This window comes from Oncorhynchus nerka, linkage group LG24, assembly GCF_034236695.1.
Source record: "Oncorhynchus nerka isolate Pitt River linkage group LG24, Oner_Uvic_2.0, whole genome shotgun sequence".
Taxonomy (NCBI): domain Eukaryota; kingdom Metazoa; phylum Chordata; class Actinopteri; order Salmoniformes; family Salmonidae; genus Oncorhynchus; species Oncorhynchus nerka.
Genome location: NC_088419.1, coordinates 67,288,879 through 67,310,291, shown reverse-complemented (window position 1 = coordinate 67,310,291; position 21,413 = coordinate 67,288,879). Strand labels below are relative to the sequence as shown.

The 21,413-nt window shown below is 43.4% G+C and overlaps 1 protein-coding gene and 1 long non-coding RNA gene across 2 annotated transcripts; one reads left to right on the top strand and one right to left on the bottom strand.

Moving 5' to 3' along the window:
* Nucleotides 1-169: 169 nt before the first annotated feature.
* Nucleotides 170-3,922, bottom strand: LOC115108470 (uncharacterized). Its single transcript, XR_003860346.2, has 3 exons — nt 3,868-3,922; nt 846-1,107; nt 170-541 (listed from the first exon to the last, which is right to left on the bottom strand). It is a non-coding gene; the product is annotated as an uncharacterized LOC115108470 (long non-coding RNA).
* Nucleotides 2,679-20,953, top strand: LOC115108469 (protein-glutamine gamma-glutamyltransferase K-like). The gene is made up of 14 exons (XM_029632831.2): nt 2,679-2,982; nt 5,328-5,617; nt 5,726-5,917; nt 14,978-15,229; nt 16,120-16,238; nt 16,370-16,477; nt 16,633-16,810; nt 16,923-17,061; nt 17,205-17,397; nt 17,629-17,782; nt 17,914-18,198; nt 18,315-18,475; nt 18,628-18,764; nt 18,911-20,953. The coding sequence occupies exons 2-14, from the start codon at nt 5,329-5,331 to the stop codon at nt 19,053-19,055; spliced, it is 2,352 nt and encodes a 783-aa protein (XP_029488691.1). The 5' UTR covers nt 2,679-2,982; nt 5,328; the 3' UTR covers nt 19,056-20,953.
* Nucleotides 20,954-21,413: the final 460 nt, after the last annotated feature.

The window sequence follows — 21,413 nt, the reverse complement described above, 5'->3', positions numbered from 1 at the left end:
GACTACAGACTACACCCAGCTGAACCAATCCGGAGATCCGATCTTCCGGAGTCAACCTACTTTCTGTGCCGTATATTAGGGCTGTACTGATTGTTGGCGGCCTCTTTTCCTGCTGTTCTGTGCGAGCGAACTGTTATGCAGGTGAGTGAGGACCCAACAGCGATTCAACAGAAACAGTCTTTTAATGTCCAAACAGGGAAAACATAAATCCTCTATCTTTGCAGGGGAGTCCTCCTACTAGTAGTAGAGGAGAATTGCAGGGCTAGCGGCAACAGACTGCAGGTCCCTCTGGGTAGGTGCGGGCCGTAGAGGACAGAGACACCTGCTCACACGCAGCATCTAATGAAGAGGCAGATAACGACAGGACGGGACAAGGGCAAAGCAAACAAGAATCCGACAAGGACAGAAGCAGAAACAGAGAGAGAAATAGAGACATAATCAGAGGGCAAAAGAGGAGACAGGTGAGAGAGAGTAAACGAGGTCGTTAGGAGAATGGGGAACAGCTGGGAGCAGAACAAAAGAGAGAGAGAAAGATAGTAACCTAATACGACCAGCAGGGGGAAACGAAGAGAAGAGAAAGCACAGGGACAAGACATAACATGACACGAACGGGAGAGCCGTAATTACGCTGTACTAGATATCTTCACTCTGAATAAACTGTCACTTGTCATACAATTTACCACTTTGTCTGAATCGATCCTTGACCGGCTCACCCATCTACATATCTAATTACTAACAGTCATTCTATCTGAGTTATTCTATTTGATGTCATTCTGTCTGTGGCAAGAGCAGGTATTCTCAATGTTTTGTATACTCATACTATACTTGGCAAGTAGGTTTCTCACTTATGGGTGGCACAGTATCCCTGCAGGCCAACTCCTGACGGATATCCTCGTGCAGGCTGCTACGGTAGTGGTCGATAAGGGCCCTGTCATTCCATCCCGCTCCTGCGGCCAGGGTCCGAAATTCCAGGGTGAACTCATGGGCAATCCTCGTCCCCTGCCTCAGGTGGAAAAGACGTTCGGAAGTGGCGGGTGAACTCCGTGTAGTCGTCCAACGCTGCATCTCCTTCTTCCCACACGGCGTTAGCCCACTCCAGAGCTCTCCCTGAGAGGCACGAAATCATTCTCTCTACTATTATTTCACATTCTTAAAATAAAGTGGTGATCCTAACTGACCTAATACAGGGAATATTTAGTAGGATTAAATGTCAGGAATAGTGAAAAACTGAGTTTAAGTGTATTTGGCTAAGTTGTATGTAAACCTCCGACTTCAATGTATTATTTCATATTTTGTTTTATGTGTGACATAAGTGCCTTAATGTGTTTGGACCCCAGGAAGAGTAGGATTGTACCATCTCCCCAAGTTGGAAGAAGTGTCATAGAAGACCAACAGTCTCCTTTCCTTTCTCTTTTGCCTTTCTTTTGCCTTTCTCTTTCTCTATTGTGGTAATACATTGCAATCTTTTTAATACTGGTAGAGTTGTTGTCATTTTCTTTGAACTTAATATGCATCCATATCTAAAATCTCTGACATTCAACACCTGACTTACTGCCTGAAGCTGACCGGCCTTGATGTTAGTGGCAACCCTGTCACTCAGATTGCCAACATCCAATCTGAGTTGTCCAAGCTACTGCCCTGTCACTGACCTCCTGATCTGATTGGGCAAACGGCAGGGCACATTCTAAGTTTCCCTTAGACACAGATCTAGGATAAGCTTATCCTACCCCCAAATCCTTATTCATAACTATTCTAAACGGAAAACTGACATTAGATCAGTGTCTAGGGGCAACCCCCCTATTCCCGACATACTACCATCAGCAGAATATGTTTGTGTGTGTCTATGTTTGTGGGCAGGCATGTATGTGAGAAGCAGAGGGGTGGTTTTTGAAGTGTTTTGTGTCTCTTTTCCACCATTTATTCCACTTGTGTGGGGACATGGATTCACAGTGACCCCCACTATTGTGTAAGTTAACAATTTGGGTAAACATACATATACTGGCACAATCCACAACTGTTAAAGTTAAGTGATAAAATAAAGTGTGTGGTTAATCTATGTAGGGTTGAATTCTAGTGACACGCTGTATTCATTCTGAGTCATTAGGACATTCTGGCAATGATTGCCTATAAGTTTGCGTTTCATCTCCATGGTACGTGAACTTGGGTCCTAAGAGCCATTCCACTAAATCTATTAATTAATGATAAATACTTACCCTCACTGTTGACATACAGAAATTAATTTAATTGACATTTCTACAAAATAATTTTAGAGAGACATGTTGCATAGAAGCCTGCCTGATTAAATGGCTGCATTCATGTGAACAGTCCCCTGTGTGTGTAAGATGTCTTTTCCTCCCTTTATCCTCTTTTTATCATTGTCATCTGGTTGCCTGGAGTGTTCACTGTTTTCTTCTGTGTTGAAATGTGTGTAGCCATTCACTTCGGTGTCAGGCTTGCTTAAAGTATCAGATTGTCTATTACTTTTAGAAAGTTAAAAGGGAAAGTCCTCGGTGGGCTGAGAGTTTAGTTTGAAGGTTCGACACAAGTTAGGCTATTCGTGGTTTAGATTTTGACATTGAATAGATAGTTTGACATGTGCACACACAATGCTACAGTAAGCAACTAAGCGGGACACGCCACTGCACTGATTCTATTATGGGAAATGGGATGGGCCCATTTGGGGAAAGTGCCCAGACTGACTGACTTCATACTGTATCAATGGACTAGGGGAGGAGAATGAGGAGGCAAGGAATGTTTTTCTACTGTCTATCTCATAATCTTGAGCTTAAAAGTTCTCTCAAAGAGGATACTAAGTAGTTCAACACAGTGTGAAGACTGCACAATCTGTGAAGAAGAGAGGACACGCACAGCATACCACGGCAATATTATTTTGACCTGCGCACAGGACTGTTTAGTCAGCGGCTGCCAGTGGGGATTCAACAAACACTAACCCATCGGAGAACTCAACACATAGATTACAAAGTAAGTGAATATCTGTAAATGTCTGACAGTTAAAATCATGATTCATGAATTCAATTAATTCTCATCCAGATAGCCTGCTGTTTCTAAACTTAGTGGCGTTTGACACATTGTGAAATACAATTCACTATGTCTCTGTTCACACCGTGAGTCACAGATCATCTCATCCATTTTGAGGAAAAGGATGGGAGATGAAACTATGTCTTTGGTCAGGGTTCACCTGTGATTGGCTTCTGGCAAAATAACATGCACCTTGAACTAATTTGTTTGGCCAATCAATTAGTGGCTTTGTCAGCAGTCTATACAAGTTGTTCAGTGTCAGATAGATTCCCAATGTTATAACAAATGTATTTGTCCACATTGAAGAACATTGTAATTTAAAGAATAGAAAAACAGATTTTCACAGAACAGAAAGGGTGACTAAGGAAAAGGACAAAAAAAACAGTATGACACGGTGTGGTAATTAGCTAGATTATTGTCTGTGCTTATTGTATGATATAGTGCTTACTGTGTGTCATTATAGTGAATTGGTCTCTTATTTTGTGACCTGCCTTATTTAATTGCTAGTAACTGCAGTATTATGTCAGAAAGGTAATAACAAAGAAACAAATAATTCAAAAATAAAATGTTATTGGTCGTGCACAGATTTTGCAGATGTTATCGCAGGTGCAGCGAAATGCTTATGTTTCTAGCTCCAACAGTGCAGTAATACCTAACAATACAAAACAATACACACAAATCCCAAAAATAAAGCAATTAAGAAAGTTCAGAACAAGCAATAGCAAAGTCTGGAATATAAATATATACGTATATATACAGTATATATAGCACTTGTAGGCAAGAGTTCACTCACATGCATACCTCACCAGCCTACAATACTTGACTTACAGTATGACTATCTCAACCTCTCTCTTCAGTCCCACCCTCATTGTAACGGTCTGAGTGTAGTGGGTGAGGAGTCAGGCGCAGGAAGCAGAGAGTTCAGGGGAGTGCTATTTTAATGCACTGAGAAACGCTGAACATAAGCCAACCCTCACAAAAACACAGGGCGTACTGAACAAACAAATGCCCCAAACAGGGGGGCTTAAACTGTCCAGGAAAAACCCACAAAATGGGAAAACACAAAACCCATAGACGTGCACACAAGTACACCAAACAGACGGTCACAATAATTAATCCCGCACAAGGAACCCTGCGGGCCGGCTGACTAATAAAGCCTTACTACCTAACTCAAAACAGGTGCACTCAATCAACACATAAGGAGGGGGAGGAAATCATCAGTAGCAACTAGTAGGTCGGCGACGACGACTCCTCCACACTTAGCGGCAATTCATCCATTGTACATTTTCCGTCTGTCCACTGTATGTAATAATATTGCACTTACAAGCTAGATACAACACAGAGCAGGTCTACTGGACATGGCTAAATGCCACCCAGCAAGCTGGACATTCACCCATTCTCAAATGGAACACATTCCCATTCCGTACAATCCTGCCCTCAACCCATTCATATTTTTGGCACTGGGGCAGGTTGTGTAATTCTTACCCTATCATTGTGTATATGTATGTCCGTATGTCTTTAATGGTTTGTGTGTGTGTGTACATATTATGTGTTTGAATGTACAGTATGTGTACATATCCATGTGCATACCGCTTGTGTCAGGATTCAGGTTATTGTTGCAGTAGTTAGGTATTTCCATTTTTAGTTAGATTTCCTATATCCCACTTTTCCATCTCAGCAGTTGCTCAATTTCTATTACGAATTCAAAATCAGTGTAACGTTTTCTCACTCTCCCTTTCCCAGTTGTTTCTCAGTCTGAGGGCAGAGGTGTTAAGTGTATTAGTAATGAAGAAGAAGCATTCCTTTCTTTCTCTGCCTATAATTTATCTTCCATTTCTCCACTCCTTTCTTTGATTGTCCTCATTGGCACGTAGGTAAGGAATGAGCCGGCCTTCTTCCAGTGTTACCTCGTTGAGACTGTGATCTGTCACTATGTAGCAACAGTTAGTGAGAGGCAAGAATGCAGACAGAGTGTGGGAAAGACTTTCAGAGGGACTAAAGAAGTGACTGGATAGGCCTCTACAAAGAGGATTATGACAAAGTTGGTTAAGAATGAAAGAGTTAGATGAAGGAGCAATGGGACAGGAAAACAACATACACACATGATAAGGAGATGCTAGTTAGCTTTCATGCACTCATGAGAGCACAACATTTGATTTGTGATGCAAATTGACCAATTATAACGACATCTGTTCAAAAGTTATCGGATGGATCTGGATTGATGATAGAGTACTAAGCACAAGCAAAATGACAACAATACATGTTCCTCTGTTTTTTTTAATTCTCAGGATGCCTGTGGAAATGCTGTCAGTCAGACACTCTCTGTCTAATGTGGGTAGGTTCCCATCAGTCACATTGGGATGGGGGCAGGATGAGCCAGAGAAGGAGGAACCAGAGGAGGAGAACACAGAGGAGGGGGCGTGTCGACAATGGTTGCGTAAGATCTGTCCTTGCTGCTGTCAAAGACTGAGCGATGATGATGACATCACAGATATGGTCGTGACTGGGATCCCGGATGTTGACAACAATGCAGGGATGAATGGCGACAAGCCAGTCACTGGTGGAAGTGAGCTCGAAGGTAATTTACTCTTTTAAAACTATTATTATTACTATGCTAGACGTTGTGGCATTTGTGACAAAATGGTTGACATTAAAATGGCCTTCCTTCATTATATCCCTGTCTCAGAGCTGTTGTTGACAGTGCGGTCCATAGACCTGATGAAAACCAAGACGGGTCTGAACCGCCTGGAGCATCACACAGACCGTTACTATGGTGATGACCTCATCATCCGCAGGGGGAATACCTTCATGATGTGGCTTGACCTTTCACGACCTTACTACCCCAACACAGACAGACTCCACCTGGAGCTTAAGACAGGTCAGTGAGACATTCTGCAGAATCATGATAGGATACTATGACTCAATGGCCTCGTCGTCCCCCTTCTGGGAATCCCTAGGGCTAATAAGTGCACATGATAACAGCAAGCCCTTTATAATCAATCATGCGAACTCTGAGAGTAACTTTAAGTGGTTGTGTGTTTACGGGTATGAGCGTGTGTGCTTCTTTGTGTGTGCTTGTGTCTCTGAAGCCCTGTGCCTCCACTATGTTTTGGTGGTTATCGCCATGGTAACTGATTCATCCATGTGGTTGGTGGCAAGTCTCCAGTGTTTTAGAGGAGAATATCTCACAGTCCTGCTCAAATCTCCTCTTTCCACTGAGGACTATCGCCTACCATAAACAGCTTTAATAACCACCAACCAGCTCATCAACTCAATTCACAATGCCTTTTCAGCTTCTTGATTGTAAACTTTATCTTAGAGTATGAGTGTGTACCATACTGTATGAGGAGATCTTAAGCTTGCTGGGTGGTAGCCAGTGTATTAATAGACAGGCAGCAAATCACCATCTACGCCATGCTGGTATTTATAGAACAGCAACATGCAGGACAGATACTGTATGGAGCTTTAGAATGAGTATACTGTGGGTGGACTGTAGGTGTGTGTGTGTGTGTGTGTGTGTGTGTGTGTGTGTGTCTGTGTGTGTGTGTGTGTGTGTGTGTGTGTGTGTGTGTGTGTGTGTGTGTGTGTGTGTGTGTGTGTGTGTGTGTGTGTGTGTGTGTTTGAGGAAGATATAGTTTCGCTACTTGTTTTTTCAAGCACACCCTATTGTGGCAAGACAGCACATTTGGTTCCTTGGAAGTTTTGGGAACGTACAGAATGTTTTTGGTTTCACATTGGTTGTGGGAACAAAGCCATACGTTTCCTGACTGGTAAAACTGCATGTTTTTTAAACGTTCTGAGAACAAAAGTGAAAGTCTTGCCTGTCCTGGGAATGTTTATTTTAATAGGTTGCAGGGAGGTTTTACTCTGGTTCCTTGAACGTTTTCTATAAGGGCACAAGGCCAGAACCAGACACGGGAGGCAGATGTTCTTTGATATGTATTATATTCCAAAAGGGTAGGCAAGAGAATGGTCGTGGACAGGCAAAAGGTCAAAACCAGTTCAGATTCCAGGAGGTACAGTGTGGCAGGTAGGCTCGAGGTCAGGGCAGGCAGGCAGGTACAGAGTCCAGAAACAGGCAAGGGTCAATACCGGGAGGATTGGCAAAAGAAAATAGAAAAAGCAGGAGCACGAGAAAAACATGCTGGTTGACTTGAACAGACAAGACAAGGTGGCACAGTGTCAGAGTCGTGTGTATAGGTGGCAGGGAAGTCAGGCGCAGGAGAGTACAACGAGTGTAATGGAGTCTTTTTAATATATGTCCACTAAACATGCTCCAAACACTAAATGTACATACATAATTAACATGGGTACGAGGACCCGTCGTGCACCTATACAAACATATACAACACTGACATAAAACAATCTCTGACAAAGACATGAGGGGAAACAGAGGGTTAAATACACAACAGGTAATGAATGGGATTGAAACCAGGTGTGTAGGAAGACAAGACAAAACCAATGGAAAATGATAAATGGATCAATGATGGCTAGAAGACCTGTGACGTCAACCGCCAAGCACCGCCCGAACAAGGAGAGACAGGAAACACAGGGATAAATACACTGGGGAAAATAAGCAATACCTGGAGGGGGTGGAGACAATCACAAGGTCAGATGAAACAGATCAGGGCGTGACAGTAACCCCCCCCCCCCCCTCTCTAGGGACGCCACCTGGTGTCCTACCTGGGCGCATACCTGGCTGACCGAGGTGTTGGCTGTGAAAATCGGCAATGAGGGCCAGGTCCAGGATGCCCCTTGGTCGAACCCTCAGGAGGCGTCTCACTGTATTCGCTGGCCGGCCATCAACCATCAATCATGACCCGGGGGGTGGGATGGGCCTAGAACAGAAGACAGAGGACTGTGAGACACGGGCTTAATCCTGGACACATGAAAAGTTGGGGGATCACAGAGGGTACGGGGCAACAGCAGTGGGACTAATGACTCTAAAAATGGGGAAAGGACCAATGAAACGGGCGGGTTAGTTTTTCGTGAATCTACCCGGAGGGGTCGGTCCCGAGTGGACAACCATACCCTCTGCCCAACCCGATAGCGAGCAGCCAGAGTCCGGTGGCGGTCCGTTTGTCAACGATACCTGGAGGTGGTCTTGAGAAGACCCGCCGAGCTCTTTTCCAGGTAAGCCGACAGCGGCGGACGAACATCTGGACTGAAGGTATGTTCACATTAACTTCTTGCTCTGGGCTGATACCCCCATGGAGCATTCGAAGGGGGAGAGTCCAGTAGCCAAGCAGGGGAGAGTGTTCCTGGCATATTCCACCAGGATCAGTTACTGACTCCAGGTGATGTGATTACTGGCAACAAGACACCAGAGTGCCGTCTCCATATCTTGATTGGCTCGCTCCGACTGCCCGTTAGATTGGGGATGAAACCCAGATGACAGGCTGGCTCACGACCCGATAAGAGTGCAGAACGCCTTTCCAGATTTGGGACAAGACCTGAGGACCCCGGTCCGAGACAATGTCAACCGGGAGTCCATGGATTCGGAAGATGTGCTGCACCATAAGCTGGGCCGTCTTCTTGGCTGAAGGTAACTTCGGGAAGAAGGATGAAATGGTCGGCCTTGGAGAATCTGTCAACCACCGTGAGGATGGTGGTGTTCCCATCTGACGGAGGAAGCCCAGTGACAAAATCCAGGGAAATATGGGACCAGGGGCGATGAGGGACAGGGAGTGGCTGTAGGAGGCCAGACGGAGCTTGCCACAGAGTTTTGCTTTGCGCATATACCATGCATGCGGTGACGAAGGTCGAGACATAAGGAACCATGATGGGCCACCAGACGCATTGATGAAGTTCGACGAGTGCCAGGATGACAAGTAAGCCTAGAAAAGTGAGGCCAAACCGAATCAGGAACAAGGCACAGGGATGAAGCTTTTGGTCCTGGACGGATCGCTGGGAAACAAAGGCCTGTCGATCCTTTCGATCCCGCTGCGGTGAGGGAGCCCGATGATCTGGTGGGGCATGACTTGGGATGGAAACCTGCCGAGCCAGCCAGGGCGTGGAAGCCCGACGAGCTGGCTTAGGCACCCCCGGTTCCATCGGCGGCGGAATCCACCCCGTCAACAACAAAACCAAAGAAACTCCTAGGCCGGCTGGGCGAACAAGACCTGACGATCCGGCTGAGGCCTGACTGGGGATGGGCGCATTCCGAGCCAACCTGGGCAAGGAAACCTCTTGAGCCAGCTAGGGCGTGGAAGCTCGACGAGCTGGCTAAGCACCCCCGGTTCCATCGGCAGCGACCCAGGACCGACATCATCACCAACCGGAACGCCAGTACTCCCCGATGCTTTGTGTGTTGGCTGCTGCATTCTGTCACAAGGATGACACTGGAGAGGCGAATCAGATACGGGGAGTCAAACATTTAATAGGGAACGAGACAGGAACAGCGTCAGCACACGGGTAACACAGACATATCACAATCAATGCAGCAGCGGGAACAGAGCTGGGGAACTGACAAATATAGTGGAGGTAATAAAACAGGTGATTGAGTGAGTCCAGGTGAGTCCAATATCGCTGATGCGCGTGACCAGGGAAGGCAGGTGTGCGTAAATGATGGTGGCAGGAGTGTGTAGTGCAGGGCAGCCTGGCGCCCTAGAGCGCCGGGGGGAAGAGCGGGAGCAGACGTTACAGCAAGTATAACTGATCAAATGATGAAAGACAAGCATTGTAATTTTGTGGAAGAGGTGAAAAAGTATTGTTGTCTATTAACAATGACAAGCCACCGAGGTCTGTCAACTTGGATGGAAAATTACTGAGGATAATAGCGAACGATATTACCACTCCTAGTTGCCATATCTTCAATTTAAGCCCACTAGAAAGTGTGTGCACTCAGGCCTGGAGGGAAGCGAAAGTTAATCCCTTACTTAAGAATAGTAAAGCCCCCTTTACTGGCTCAAATAGTCGACCAATCAGCCTGTTACCAACCTTTTAGTAAACTTTTGGAAAAAATTGTTTTACCAGATACAATGCTATTTTACAGTACAAAAAATGGACAATAGACTTTCAGCACGCTTATAGGGAAGGACATTGAACAAGCACAGCACTTACACAAATTACTGTTGATTGACTGAGAGAAATGTACGAAAAAAAGATTGTGGGCGCTGTTTTGTTATTGTTATAATTTTGACATTATTGTTCATAGTCTTTTGCTGGAAAAATGTATGTGTTATGGCTTTACACCCCCTGCTATATTGTGGATAAAGATTTACCTGCCTAACACACCACAGAGGGTGTTCGGAAGCCTTTTCAACAAAATCCAGGTAGAATCAGATATTTCCAGGCCAGCTGTCTAGATCCCTTACTTTTTTCCATCTTTACTAACGACATGCTACTGGCTTTGAGTAAAGCCAGTGTGTCTATGTATGCGCATGACTCAACACTATACACGTCAGCTACCACAGCGACTGAAATGACTGCAACACTTAACAAAGAGCTGCAGTTAATTTCAGAATGCATGGCAAGGAATAAGTTAGTCCTAAATATAATAAAAAAACAAAGCATTGTATTTGGGACAAATCATTCACTAAACCCTAAATCTCAACTACATTTTGTAATGAATAATGTGGAAATTGAGCAAGTTGATGTGACTAAACTGCTTGGAGTAACCCTGGATTGCAAACTGTCATGGTCAAAACATATTGATACAACAGTAGCTAGGATGGGGAGAAGTCTGTTCATAATAAAGCACAGCTCTGTATTTGTAACAGCACTATCAACAAGGCAGGTCCTACAGGCCATAGTTTTGTCGTACCTGGTCTACTGTTCAGTCATGTGGTCAGGTGCCACAAAGAGCGACTTAGGAAAATAGCAATTGGCTCAGAACAGTGTAGCACGGCTGGCTCTTGGATTTACACAGAGAGCTAACAATAATAATACGCATGTCAAACTCTCCTGGCTCAAAATTGAGGAGAGATTGACTTAATTTACTACTTGTATTTGTGAGAGGTGTTGAATGCACAGAGCTGTCTGTTTGAACAACTGGCACACATTTTGGACACCCATGTATACCCGCTAGACATGCCACCAGAGGTCTCTTCACAGTCCCCAAGTCCAGAACAGACTATGGGAGGTGCACAGTACTACATAGAGCCATGACTACATGAACTCTATTCCACATCAAGTAACCCATGCAAGCAGTAAAAATTTGATTTAAAAATATACCTTTACGGAACAGCGGGGACTGTGAAGGCACAGACACATGCATACAAACATATGTACAATACACACACGTACACATGGATTTTGTGTTGTAGATATGTGGTAGTAGAGTAGGGGCCTGAGGGCACACACTTAATATGTTGTGAAATCTATTGTTAATGTATAACTGCCTTAGTTTTGCCGCACCCCATGAAGAGTAGCTGCTGCCTAATGGTGATCTGTAACAAATAGAAATACCCCATAATGAAAAAAATGTTTTTTAGACTGAAATATTACATTTAAATAAGTATTCAGACGCTTTAGTCAGTACTTTGTTGAAGCACCTTTGGCAGCGATTACAGCCTCGAGTCTTCTTGGGTATGACACTACCAGCTTGGCACACCTATATTTGGGGAGTCTTCTCTGCATATCCTCTCAAGCTGTCATGTTGGATGGTGAAGTGTCACTGTACAGCTATTTTCAGGTCTCTCCAGAGAAGTTCGGTCGGGTTCAAGTCAAAGCTGGGAAGGTTCTCCCATCTCCACAGAGAAACTCTCGGGCTCTGTCAGAGTGACCATTGGGTTCTTGGCTTGGTTTTTGCTCTGACATGTACTGCCAACTGTGGGACCTTATATAGACAGGTGTGTGCCTTTCCAAATCATGTCCAATCAATTGAATATACCACAGGTGGAGTCCAATCAAGTTGTAGAAACATCTCAAGGTCGATCAATGGAAACAGGATGAACCTGAGCTCAATTTCGAGTCTCATAGCAAAGGGTCTGAATACTTATTATTATTATTTATTTTTTTCATAAATTTGCCAACATTTCTAAAAAACCATTTTCGCTTTGTCATTATGGGGTATTGTGTGTAGATTGATGAGGCTAAAAAACGATGTAATCAATTTTATAACAAGGCTGTAACGTAACAAAAATTGTGGGAAAAGGAAGGGGTCTGAATACTTTCCAAATGAAACTGTACAAAGTTGTTCGTTTCAGTCTACTCCTGGGGTGTCTAAATCATTCCGTGGAGTGCCTAGTGCAGGGTTTCCTAAACTCTGTCCTGAGGATCCCAAAGGGTGCACATTTTGGTTTTGGCCCTAGCACTACACAGCTGATTCAAATAATCAACTAGTCATCAATATTTGATCATTTTTTATCAGCTGTGTAATGCTAGGGCCAAAACCAAAATGTGGGGTCCCCAGGGCCGAGTTTGGGAAACGCTGGCCTAGTGTCTGCTGGTTTTGGGGTTTTCCTTTCAATTAGGTCCTAGACATCCAGGTGGGGGGACCCCATTTCAAGAAAACATACACTCATTAAGATCAGGTGTGGCCAATTAGTGGGTGTGGCCAACACACCTGAACACACTAACATGATAGAGGATAGAGAGAGTTTTGTTGATGCTGAGAACAGAATGTTTGTTTTAAAATAACAGTGGTTTCTTGTGGTTTTATGGACAGTTTTCTTACATTTACATTTAAGTCATTTAGCAGACGCTCTTATCCAGAGCGACTTACAAATTGGTGCATTCACCTTATGACCTCCAGTGGAACAGTAGTGCATCTAAATCTTTTCAGGGGGAGGGGGGGTGAGAGGGATTACTTTATCCAATTACTTCTATCCGTTCTTAACGTTCTCGGAACAATTTGAGAACATGGCTTTAAATAGAACCATGAGGAAACCTGTAGGAAACATGATGAAGTACTGAAATTCCTACAGAAGAACGTTGTTTCTTTATGTTCTTTGAAAAATTTCAAAGCATGACTATTAATAGAACAATGAGGAAACCTGTAGGAAATGTTATGCTGAAGTACTGAAATGCCCACAGAAGAACATTGTTTCTTAACATTCTCTGATTTATTTGATTTCAGAGAACTGTTTAAATGTAGCCATGTTTGAACTTTTAGAAAACATTCTGTTAAAGTAATAAAACACCATGAATATTCCGTTTTTTTGTGAAGTTCCTTAACTGTGCTGAGAATGTTCCAAAGCCAAGCAACTGTCCTTTACCATTCCCAGAAAGTAGTTGTGGGAAGGGTTGTTGCCTTACAACCTGGAATTAACATGGATTTTTTGGGGGGTTCGTATAATTTGATTTACACAACATGCCTATCACTTTGAAGATGCAAAATATGTTTTATTGTGAAACAAACAAGAGATAACTTGAGCGTGCATAACTATTCACCCCCCAAAGACAATACTTTGTAGAGCCACCTTTTGCAGCAATTACAGCTTTTTGGTATGTCTATATAACCTTGGCACATCTAGTCACTGGAAGTTTTTCCCATTCAAGGCAAAACTGCTCCAGCTCCTTCAAGTTGGATGGGTTCCACTGGTGTACAGCAATGTTTATGTCATACCACAGATTTCCAATTGGATTGAGGTCTGGGCTTTGACTAGGCCATTCCAATACATGTAAATGTTTCCCCTTAAACCACTTGAGTGTTGCTTTAGCAGTATGCTTAGGGTCATTGTCCTGCCGGAAGGTGAACCTCCGTGCCAGTCTCGAATCTCTAGAAGACTGAAACAAGTTTCCCTCAAGAATTTGCCTGTATTTAGCACCATCCACCATTCCTTCAATTCTGACCAGTTTCCCAGTCCCTGCCAATGAGAAACATCCCCACAGCATTGATGCTGCCACCACCATGCTTCACTGTGGGGAGGGTGTTCTCGGGGTGATGTGAAGTGTTGGATTTGCGCCAGACATAGTGTTTTTTTTTATGGCCCAGAATATACATTTTAGTCTCATCTGACCAGAGTACCTTCTTCCATATGTTTGGGGAGTCTCCCACATGCCTTTTGGCGAACACCAAACGTGTTTTCTTATTTTTTTCTTTAAGCAATGGCTTTTTTTCTGGAGGAGTGTATGGCTTAAAGTGGTCCTATGGAGAGATACTCCAATCTCTGCTGTGGAGCTTTGCAGCTCCTTCAGGGTTATCTTTGGTCTCTTTGTTGCCTCTCTGATTAATGCCCTCCTTGCCTGTTCTGTGAGTTTTGGTGGGCGGCCCTCTCTTGGCAGGTTTGTTGTGGTGCCATATTCTTTCCATTTTTTAATAATGGATTTAATGGTGCTCTGAGGGATGTTCAAGGTTTCTGATATTTTTTTATAACCCAACCCTGATCTGTACTTCTCTAAAACTTTGTCCCTGGTCTGTTTGGAGAGCTCCTTGGTCTTCATGGTGCCGCTTAGTGGTGTTGCACACTCTAGGACCTTTCAGAACAGGTGTGTATATATACTGACATCATGTGACAGATCATGTGACACTTAGATTGCACACAGGTGGACTTTATTTTAACTAATTATGTCACTTATGAAGGTAATTGGTTGCACCAGATCTTAATTAGGAGCATGTTTTTTTTTTTTTTTTTTCGCTTCACCAATTTTGACTATTTTGTGTATTGTCCATTATATGAAATCAAAATAAAAATCAATTTAAATTACAGGTCGTAATGCAACAAAATAGGAAAAACGCCAAGGGGGATGAATACTTTTGCAAGGCACTGTAGAACTCCTTTGGGAGGGAATACATTGATGGGGTTTATAACTAAGTACAGGAAATGAGCTAACGTGTGTCTGTGAAAAGTTTTATTACGATATGCAACTCTTGTTTTTGGCAGCTTTGCCAACATTTGTTTCATGATAGCAACAAATGACAGCAACTTCATGTCATTTTTTGCAAAAAGTGATCAATTCAGTTAAAATAGGAGTAAGAGATATTGCACCACAGAATTACACCACATTTTGTTCTTATCCCACTGAGTAATATGTCTGTGTGTTTATGGGACAGGATCCCTGCCTACAGTGGCAAAGGGCACCCATGTCATCATCCCATTGGTTGAGGAGCTGGAGGATGACCGTTGGGAGGCCAAGATCGTGAAACGGGACGGCAACAGGATCAAGCTGTCTGTTAACTCCCAGCCCACTGCCATGATTGGCCGATACCAGCTCACTGTGGCAACGCATAGCCCGAAGGGCAAGGCCACATCTACACATGACCCAGGGAATGACATCCGCATGCTGTTTAACCCTTGGTGTGAAGGTGAGAGAGAGAGATTAAATTAGTTAATACAAAGAGAGCTTATCCCTGTTCTCAGCCCACTGACTCTTAAAAATAATACTCACACCCAACATAATAGATCTCTGGGTGGTATAATGAAACATAATCTAACCGGTCAGGTAAGCCATATATTAGTGTAATAAAGGAAATATGTGTCATTCAGAAGATCTAGTCTTACACCCTTCTGTAAACTCAGAGACTCTCCATAGTCCACTCCACCCTTATTTCAGGCTGATGTTAAAGGAATTAAATTGCTCTATGTTTTAATACCCAATTAAAATTAAACACTCTGTCAATTCATAAGGATTTGTAAGACCCTTATTCTATAATAATGGACAGAGCCCAGTCTTAAAGTCAAACAGCAGAGTTTATTCACGAGAGTACTGAATACGATACAGTTTACCACAGGTTATAAACTGAAAATGACGTCATTAGTTTCAGCACCAACCCGTGCCATCTCCGTTCCAGTACAAAGGCTGTATCTCAAGCCTTCCCACATCCGTCTCCCTACCAATTTAATATAATTTACGGCTGAGCCAAGGTTTTCCGGTGTAGATAAGCATTCTAGCCAGTTTGAAGATTTAGTTAATTCATTCCTACCAAGAAACAGACCGTCATTGTTCTAATCCTTGATTCATTCACACACATTATATTCAGTACTAAGATTAAGAAAGAAAATTTATACATATACAGTAACATAATAGTAATCTGATTAGTACATATACAGTAACATAATAGTATTCGGATTAGTACATCCTGATTGAAATGTATACATAATTAGTCATCATTGATAAAAATTCCCTCATCAGATGACATGATGGAATTGTTTTATTTTTGAATAACTGAATCTGACCGCTCTCTCTCTTCATCAGATGACACGGTGTACATGGACGATGAGGATGAGAAGAATGAGTATGTCCTGAATGACGTCGGCAGGCTTTACTATGGCACAGAGAACCAGATTGGTGCAAGAACATGGAACTATGGACAGGTGAAGGAACATAAAGATTGTCAGTCAGGTGATGGGAAAATGTGGCCTGAGTAAGTCAGACCCAACTAACTTATTTCTATCATTGTCAATGCTTCTCTCTCTCCTTCCATCTCTACCTCTCTATTTCTCAGTTTGATGAGGGGATCCTGGATGCCTGTCTGTATGTTTTGGAGAAGAGTGTAACCCCCCCCTCAGGCTGGGGAGACCCTGTCAATGTAGTCCGAGTCATTTCAGCCATGGTGAGTTCTCCTCGCAAACACAAGGTGTCTTAAAAACCTCACACTATTACCTCTAACATCACTTCTAAGTCCAATCAATGTCCAACCAAACTGGCACCTCCTTATTCCAACTCTAAACTGAATCCAATGTGAACCTGTAATCTCCTTCATCCCAGATCAACTCCCCAGATGATTGTGGGGTCGTGGAGGGTAATTGGTCAGGGAAGTATGTGGGAGGGACTTCCCCTACAGCCTGGAGTGGCAGTGTGGACATCCTGAAGAAGTACCAGAAGGACGGAGGCATACCAGTCAGATATGGCCAGTGTTGGGTCTTCTCTGGGGTCACTACCACAGGTTAGTTACTGTATGTGTGTGTTTGTACATGATCAAATCAAATTACTTTTATGAGAGGGTGCTAGGTTGATTTGCATTGACCCCTATCCTCTCACCATCCTATCTCTTTCAGTATTGAGGTGTTTGGGCATTCCCTCCCGTAGTGTGTCCAACTTCAACTCTGCCCATGACACAGATGTCTCCCTGACAACAGACGTGTACTTCAATGAGAATTTGGAGTCTATAGATCACCTCAACACTGACTCCATCTGGTTAGTAGAATACAGTCACACTCTGACACAATATCTTTTTCAGTGTATCATCTTAGTCATGTCATCACACACCACTCTTACAATATGGATTTACTAGATTCCATCTAAATTATAACCCATCCCTCCATCATTTCCGTCTTTAGGAACTTCCACGTGTGGAACGACTGTTGGATGGCTCGTCCAGACTTGCCACCAGGTCATGGTGGCTGGCAGGCGGTAGACTCCACCCCCCAGGAGACCAGCCAGGGCACCTTCCGCTGCGGCCCTGCCTCCATCACCGCCATCCGCAACGGACAAGTGTTCCTCAAACATGACTCACCCTTCATCTTTGCCGAGGTCAGTCTAGTCTAGTGTGTCTTCCTCTTTCTTCATTTGTCTTTCCTGAGATGTAATTATCACACCTCTCTCTGCTTGACCTCAGCTTTCCATGCTAACAGGGTACGTTTCACAAATAATATTCTGTCTATCTCAGATGCACAGTGATGACCTCACATGCCCCTGTCAGTCTCAGCTGTCCTCCATCTCGACTATCTCTACCTTTCTCTTCCTGCTGTACCTGTCCTGTAGGTGAACAGTGATAAGATATACTGGCAGAGGAACCTGGATGGCACCTTCACCCAGATCCACAGTGAGAAGAATGCAGTGGGCCACTGTATCAGCACCAAGGCTGTGGGCTCAGATGAACGCAACGATATCACACACCTTTACAAGCACCCAGAAGGTAGCTTCACATAGCTGTGCAAACACTGACATGCATTGTTTTATTACATACGTATACAAGCAGACTCCTGTACAAGGCAAGCACCCAGAAGGTAAAATGCATTAATTCCCACTTTATTGTCATTCTATCAGGCACAGAAGAGGAACGCATTGCTGTGGAGACTGCCAGTCGCTATGGTTCCAAACCAGATACCTACTCCTCTCCAATCGCTGAGGATATATCAATAGAGGTGACCATGGATGGGGAGGGGCCACGCATGGGGGGAGATGCAGAACTGAACATTGTCATGCGAAATGCTAGTTCTCTACCACGCACTATCAACCTCCACAGCCAGGTGGCAGTCATGTACTACACTGGCGTGCTCAAGGCCACCGTCAAGAAGGACGAAACGCATGTGGAGCTGCTAGCCAATGAAGGTGAGCCAATGAATATATTGTATTACACATCAGTGACGTTCAGTCAGACAGTGTTATGTATTGCATGCCCAGGTGTTTCTGATCCCTAGTCCTGTCCTGTCCCCCTCTCCTAACAGTGAAGACCCTGGAGTGGATCCTTGAGTACCAGCACTATCAGGACCAGCTAGTGGACCAGGCTGCTCTGATGCTGACCCTCTCAGTCCGGGTCACTGAGACACAGCAGGTCCTTGCCACTCAGTTCAGCTTCCGCCTCCGCACCCCTGACCTCATCATTAAGGTGAGACAAAACTACACAGACTGAATTAATCCTATCTACAGCATTTCTTTCTGTATATAATCTGTCTTTCTCTGTGTCTGATATTGTCTACTGAAAATATGATTCAGAGATGTTCTGTAGTGGTAACAGTTTCCTATACTTTTCCCTCCTAGCCGGTAGGGGAGGCTGTGGTGGGGAAAAAGATGGCGGCTGAGATTTTCTTCACTAACCCTCTGCCACGCACACTGAAGGGAGTGGTGTTCCATGTGGAGGGGCTGGGCCTGCAGAGTGTTCGACAGATCGCTGTTGGGTGAGAAACAATTATAATTCTGTTCATTATCTGCAGCTTCATCTAAGCACGGCTTTAGTCCTTATGACTCCGAAGGTATGTTGTCACTGTTCTTTTATGTTCTGAACAAGCACAGGTCTGAGTGTCTCTCTCATCTCCTCTCTCAGTGACGTGGCCAGTCACTCCTCTGTGACTCTGACGGAACACTTTGTTCCTACTCTGCCTGGATCCAGGAAACTGGTGGCTTCTCTGGACTGTAAGCAGCTCACACAAGTTCACGGCGTCGCCAACATTGATGTCAAGGAGAAATGAGCCTTTGGACACCATAGACCCCTTTTGGTCTGCTTTACTATTGAGGCATAATCACTGGGGATGACAGAAGACGTCACCACCCTCTCCTCTTCCATACCAGAGCACTGATGTTGCTGTTGAGTTCATTATGATGTTTGAAAGTACAGTCTAAGTTTGAGACACAGGAAAACCAAACACCATGTAAGACAAACCTTTTCAATCATCATATGTTTCCACTTGAGGATTCCTGTCACTTATATTGTAAAGTTTTTTCATCCCTTCCACTCAATATCAGATTGGACCTGAATAATGTGCCTTGGAAAGTGCCTAAGCATATGTTTGCAGTCTTTACAAGATTGGTATTAGAACTTGTATAATTGCATGACATTTCTAAATGTATCTTACCTACTGAACAGAGCACAAGCTACAGTATATGACACATGGGAACAATAATGTTTGTTTAGTATGCTGTACAGTAAAGCACAAATACTGTGTACAGTGGTTTGTTATGTTGCCAGAGCATTGTATATCTATGACACAATCAGCTTTTTCTCAGATATTATTTTCTAATACTTATTAGAAGGGGTGTGTTACCTTACACTCTACATTTGAATAATGCTATGGTGTTATTAACTCGTAAAACATTGTTGATTTTAAGAGATCAGTTCTTTTAAACATACAGGTAACTGCCAAAATAAAGGAAACACTTGAGTAAATGAGGAATACATTGTATATTGAAAGCAGGTGAATCCACACAGGTGTGGTTCCTGAGCAATTGACATCCCGTTATGCTTAGGGTCATGTATAAAAATTCTGGGCAGGCCAAGTTGCCCATTATTTTGCTTACCATGGTTATGCCCTCATAGGATGACAATGCCCCCATCCACAGGGCACGAGTGGGCACTGAATGGTTTGTTGATCATGAAAATTATGTAAACCATATGCTATCACCGTCTCAGTGACCAGATCTCAACCCAACACTTATGGGAGATTCTGGAGCAGTGCCTGAGAGCGTTCTCCACCACCATCAACAAAACACCAAATTATGGAATCTCTTTTAAAGATTGGTGTCGCATCCCTCCGATAGAGTTCCAGACACTTGTAGAATCTATGCCAATGCACATTGAAGCTGTTCTGACAGCTCGTGGTGGCATCCTATTAAAACACTTTATGTTGGTGTTTCCTTTATTTTGGCAGTTACCTGTATATCCACCTGTATTTATGCACGACAGTGTAACTGTCTAAAAGTAATTCTATGTGAAATTGATGAACATGAGTGTATTATGAAGTCAAGTTAAAGATGCTCCAGCCCAGGTTTCGTAGTAAAATCAGCTAGCTTTTCTAAATGGCAGCTTTGGCACTTAACAAAATTAACAACCCTTAAGTGTCACAAACTGATATAATGGCAGCTACATCACAAACAGTAGTCTGCAACTGCTTTAACTGTTTGAAAACAGAAAAGATATTGTATTTATGTGATATTTACATTTTTATACTGTATTATACCATGTAAGTAAATGATTTCACTTCAATATTTTGCCCTTATTCTGTATGTGTGAGAGAGCGAGCGAGAGGATAGGATGAACTTTGTCCCCGAGGGGGAAATTATCTTAGGCACACAGTGCGAGAGAGAGAAAGTGTTATAGTGACAGAAACAGGTCTACACAAGTACAATATTTGGTTGGGCAACCTCTCCCCTCCACCTTGCTGCAAAACATAAATTATTAGTGACCCTCCTTTTGACGGTTAATTTCTACACATTTTGCTATGGGGCATAGAGAAAATGTTGCAGTTTTTAATACATGTTTTCTGCAATTCTACATATTTTGCCATTGGGTGGTGTGAACATTTTGTAACATATTTCATGCAATTCTACTAATTTTGCAATGGGGCAGAGATAAAAAATATTTTAAAAACGATCTGTTTTAAAGCTAATTTCCTGCAATTTCACATATTTTACCATGACTTATGCCATGCTAATATGATATCGGAGTGAGAGTCAGTAACAAAATTAATGGGGGCCACCTGGAGGTCAGGGCCCTTGGCACGTGCCCCGTCAATATTCGGCCTCGATTACTACAAGTTTAGATAGTCTAGCCAGCTAACTACGAATAAAAAAAATTGTAAGATGACATGGCTAATTGAGTGACTGTCAGTGACTGACATAACAAGAAAAACTGCTGAACGATGCACAACCAAATGTCAAAATTGCACCTGGTGTATTCTACTATTCTTACACTTATAAGTTGAGACCCCGACTGAGTTCCTGATTGTCACTTATGCCTGTAGCCGGCCCTGCATACACATACAGTGCATTCAAAAAGTATTCAGACCCCTTCACTTTTTCCACATTTCGTTACAGCATTATTCTAAAAAGGG

Excerpts from the sequence above, each read along its gene's own strand:
- LOC115108469 (XM_029632831.2), top strand. The coding sequence starts at position 5,329 with ATGCCTGTGGAAATGCTGTCAGTCAGACACTCTCTGTCTAATGTGGGT. Across the intron at positions 15,230-16,119 it reads GTTTAACCCTTGGTGTGAAG|ATGACACGGTGTACATGGAC; the intron begins GTGAGAGAGAGA and ends TCTCTTCATCAG. Across the intron at positions 18,765-18,910 it reads GTTCGACAGATCGCTGTTGG|TGACGTGGCCAGTCACTCCT; the intron begins GTGAGAAACAAT and ends CTCCTCTCTCAG.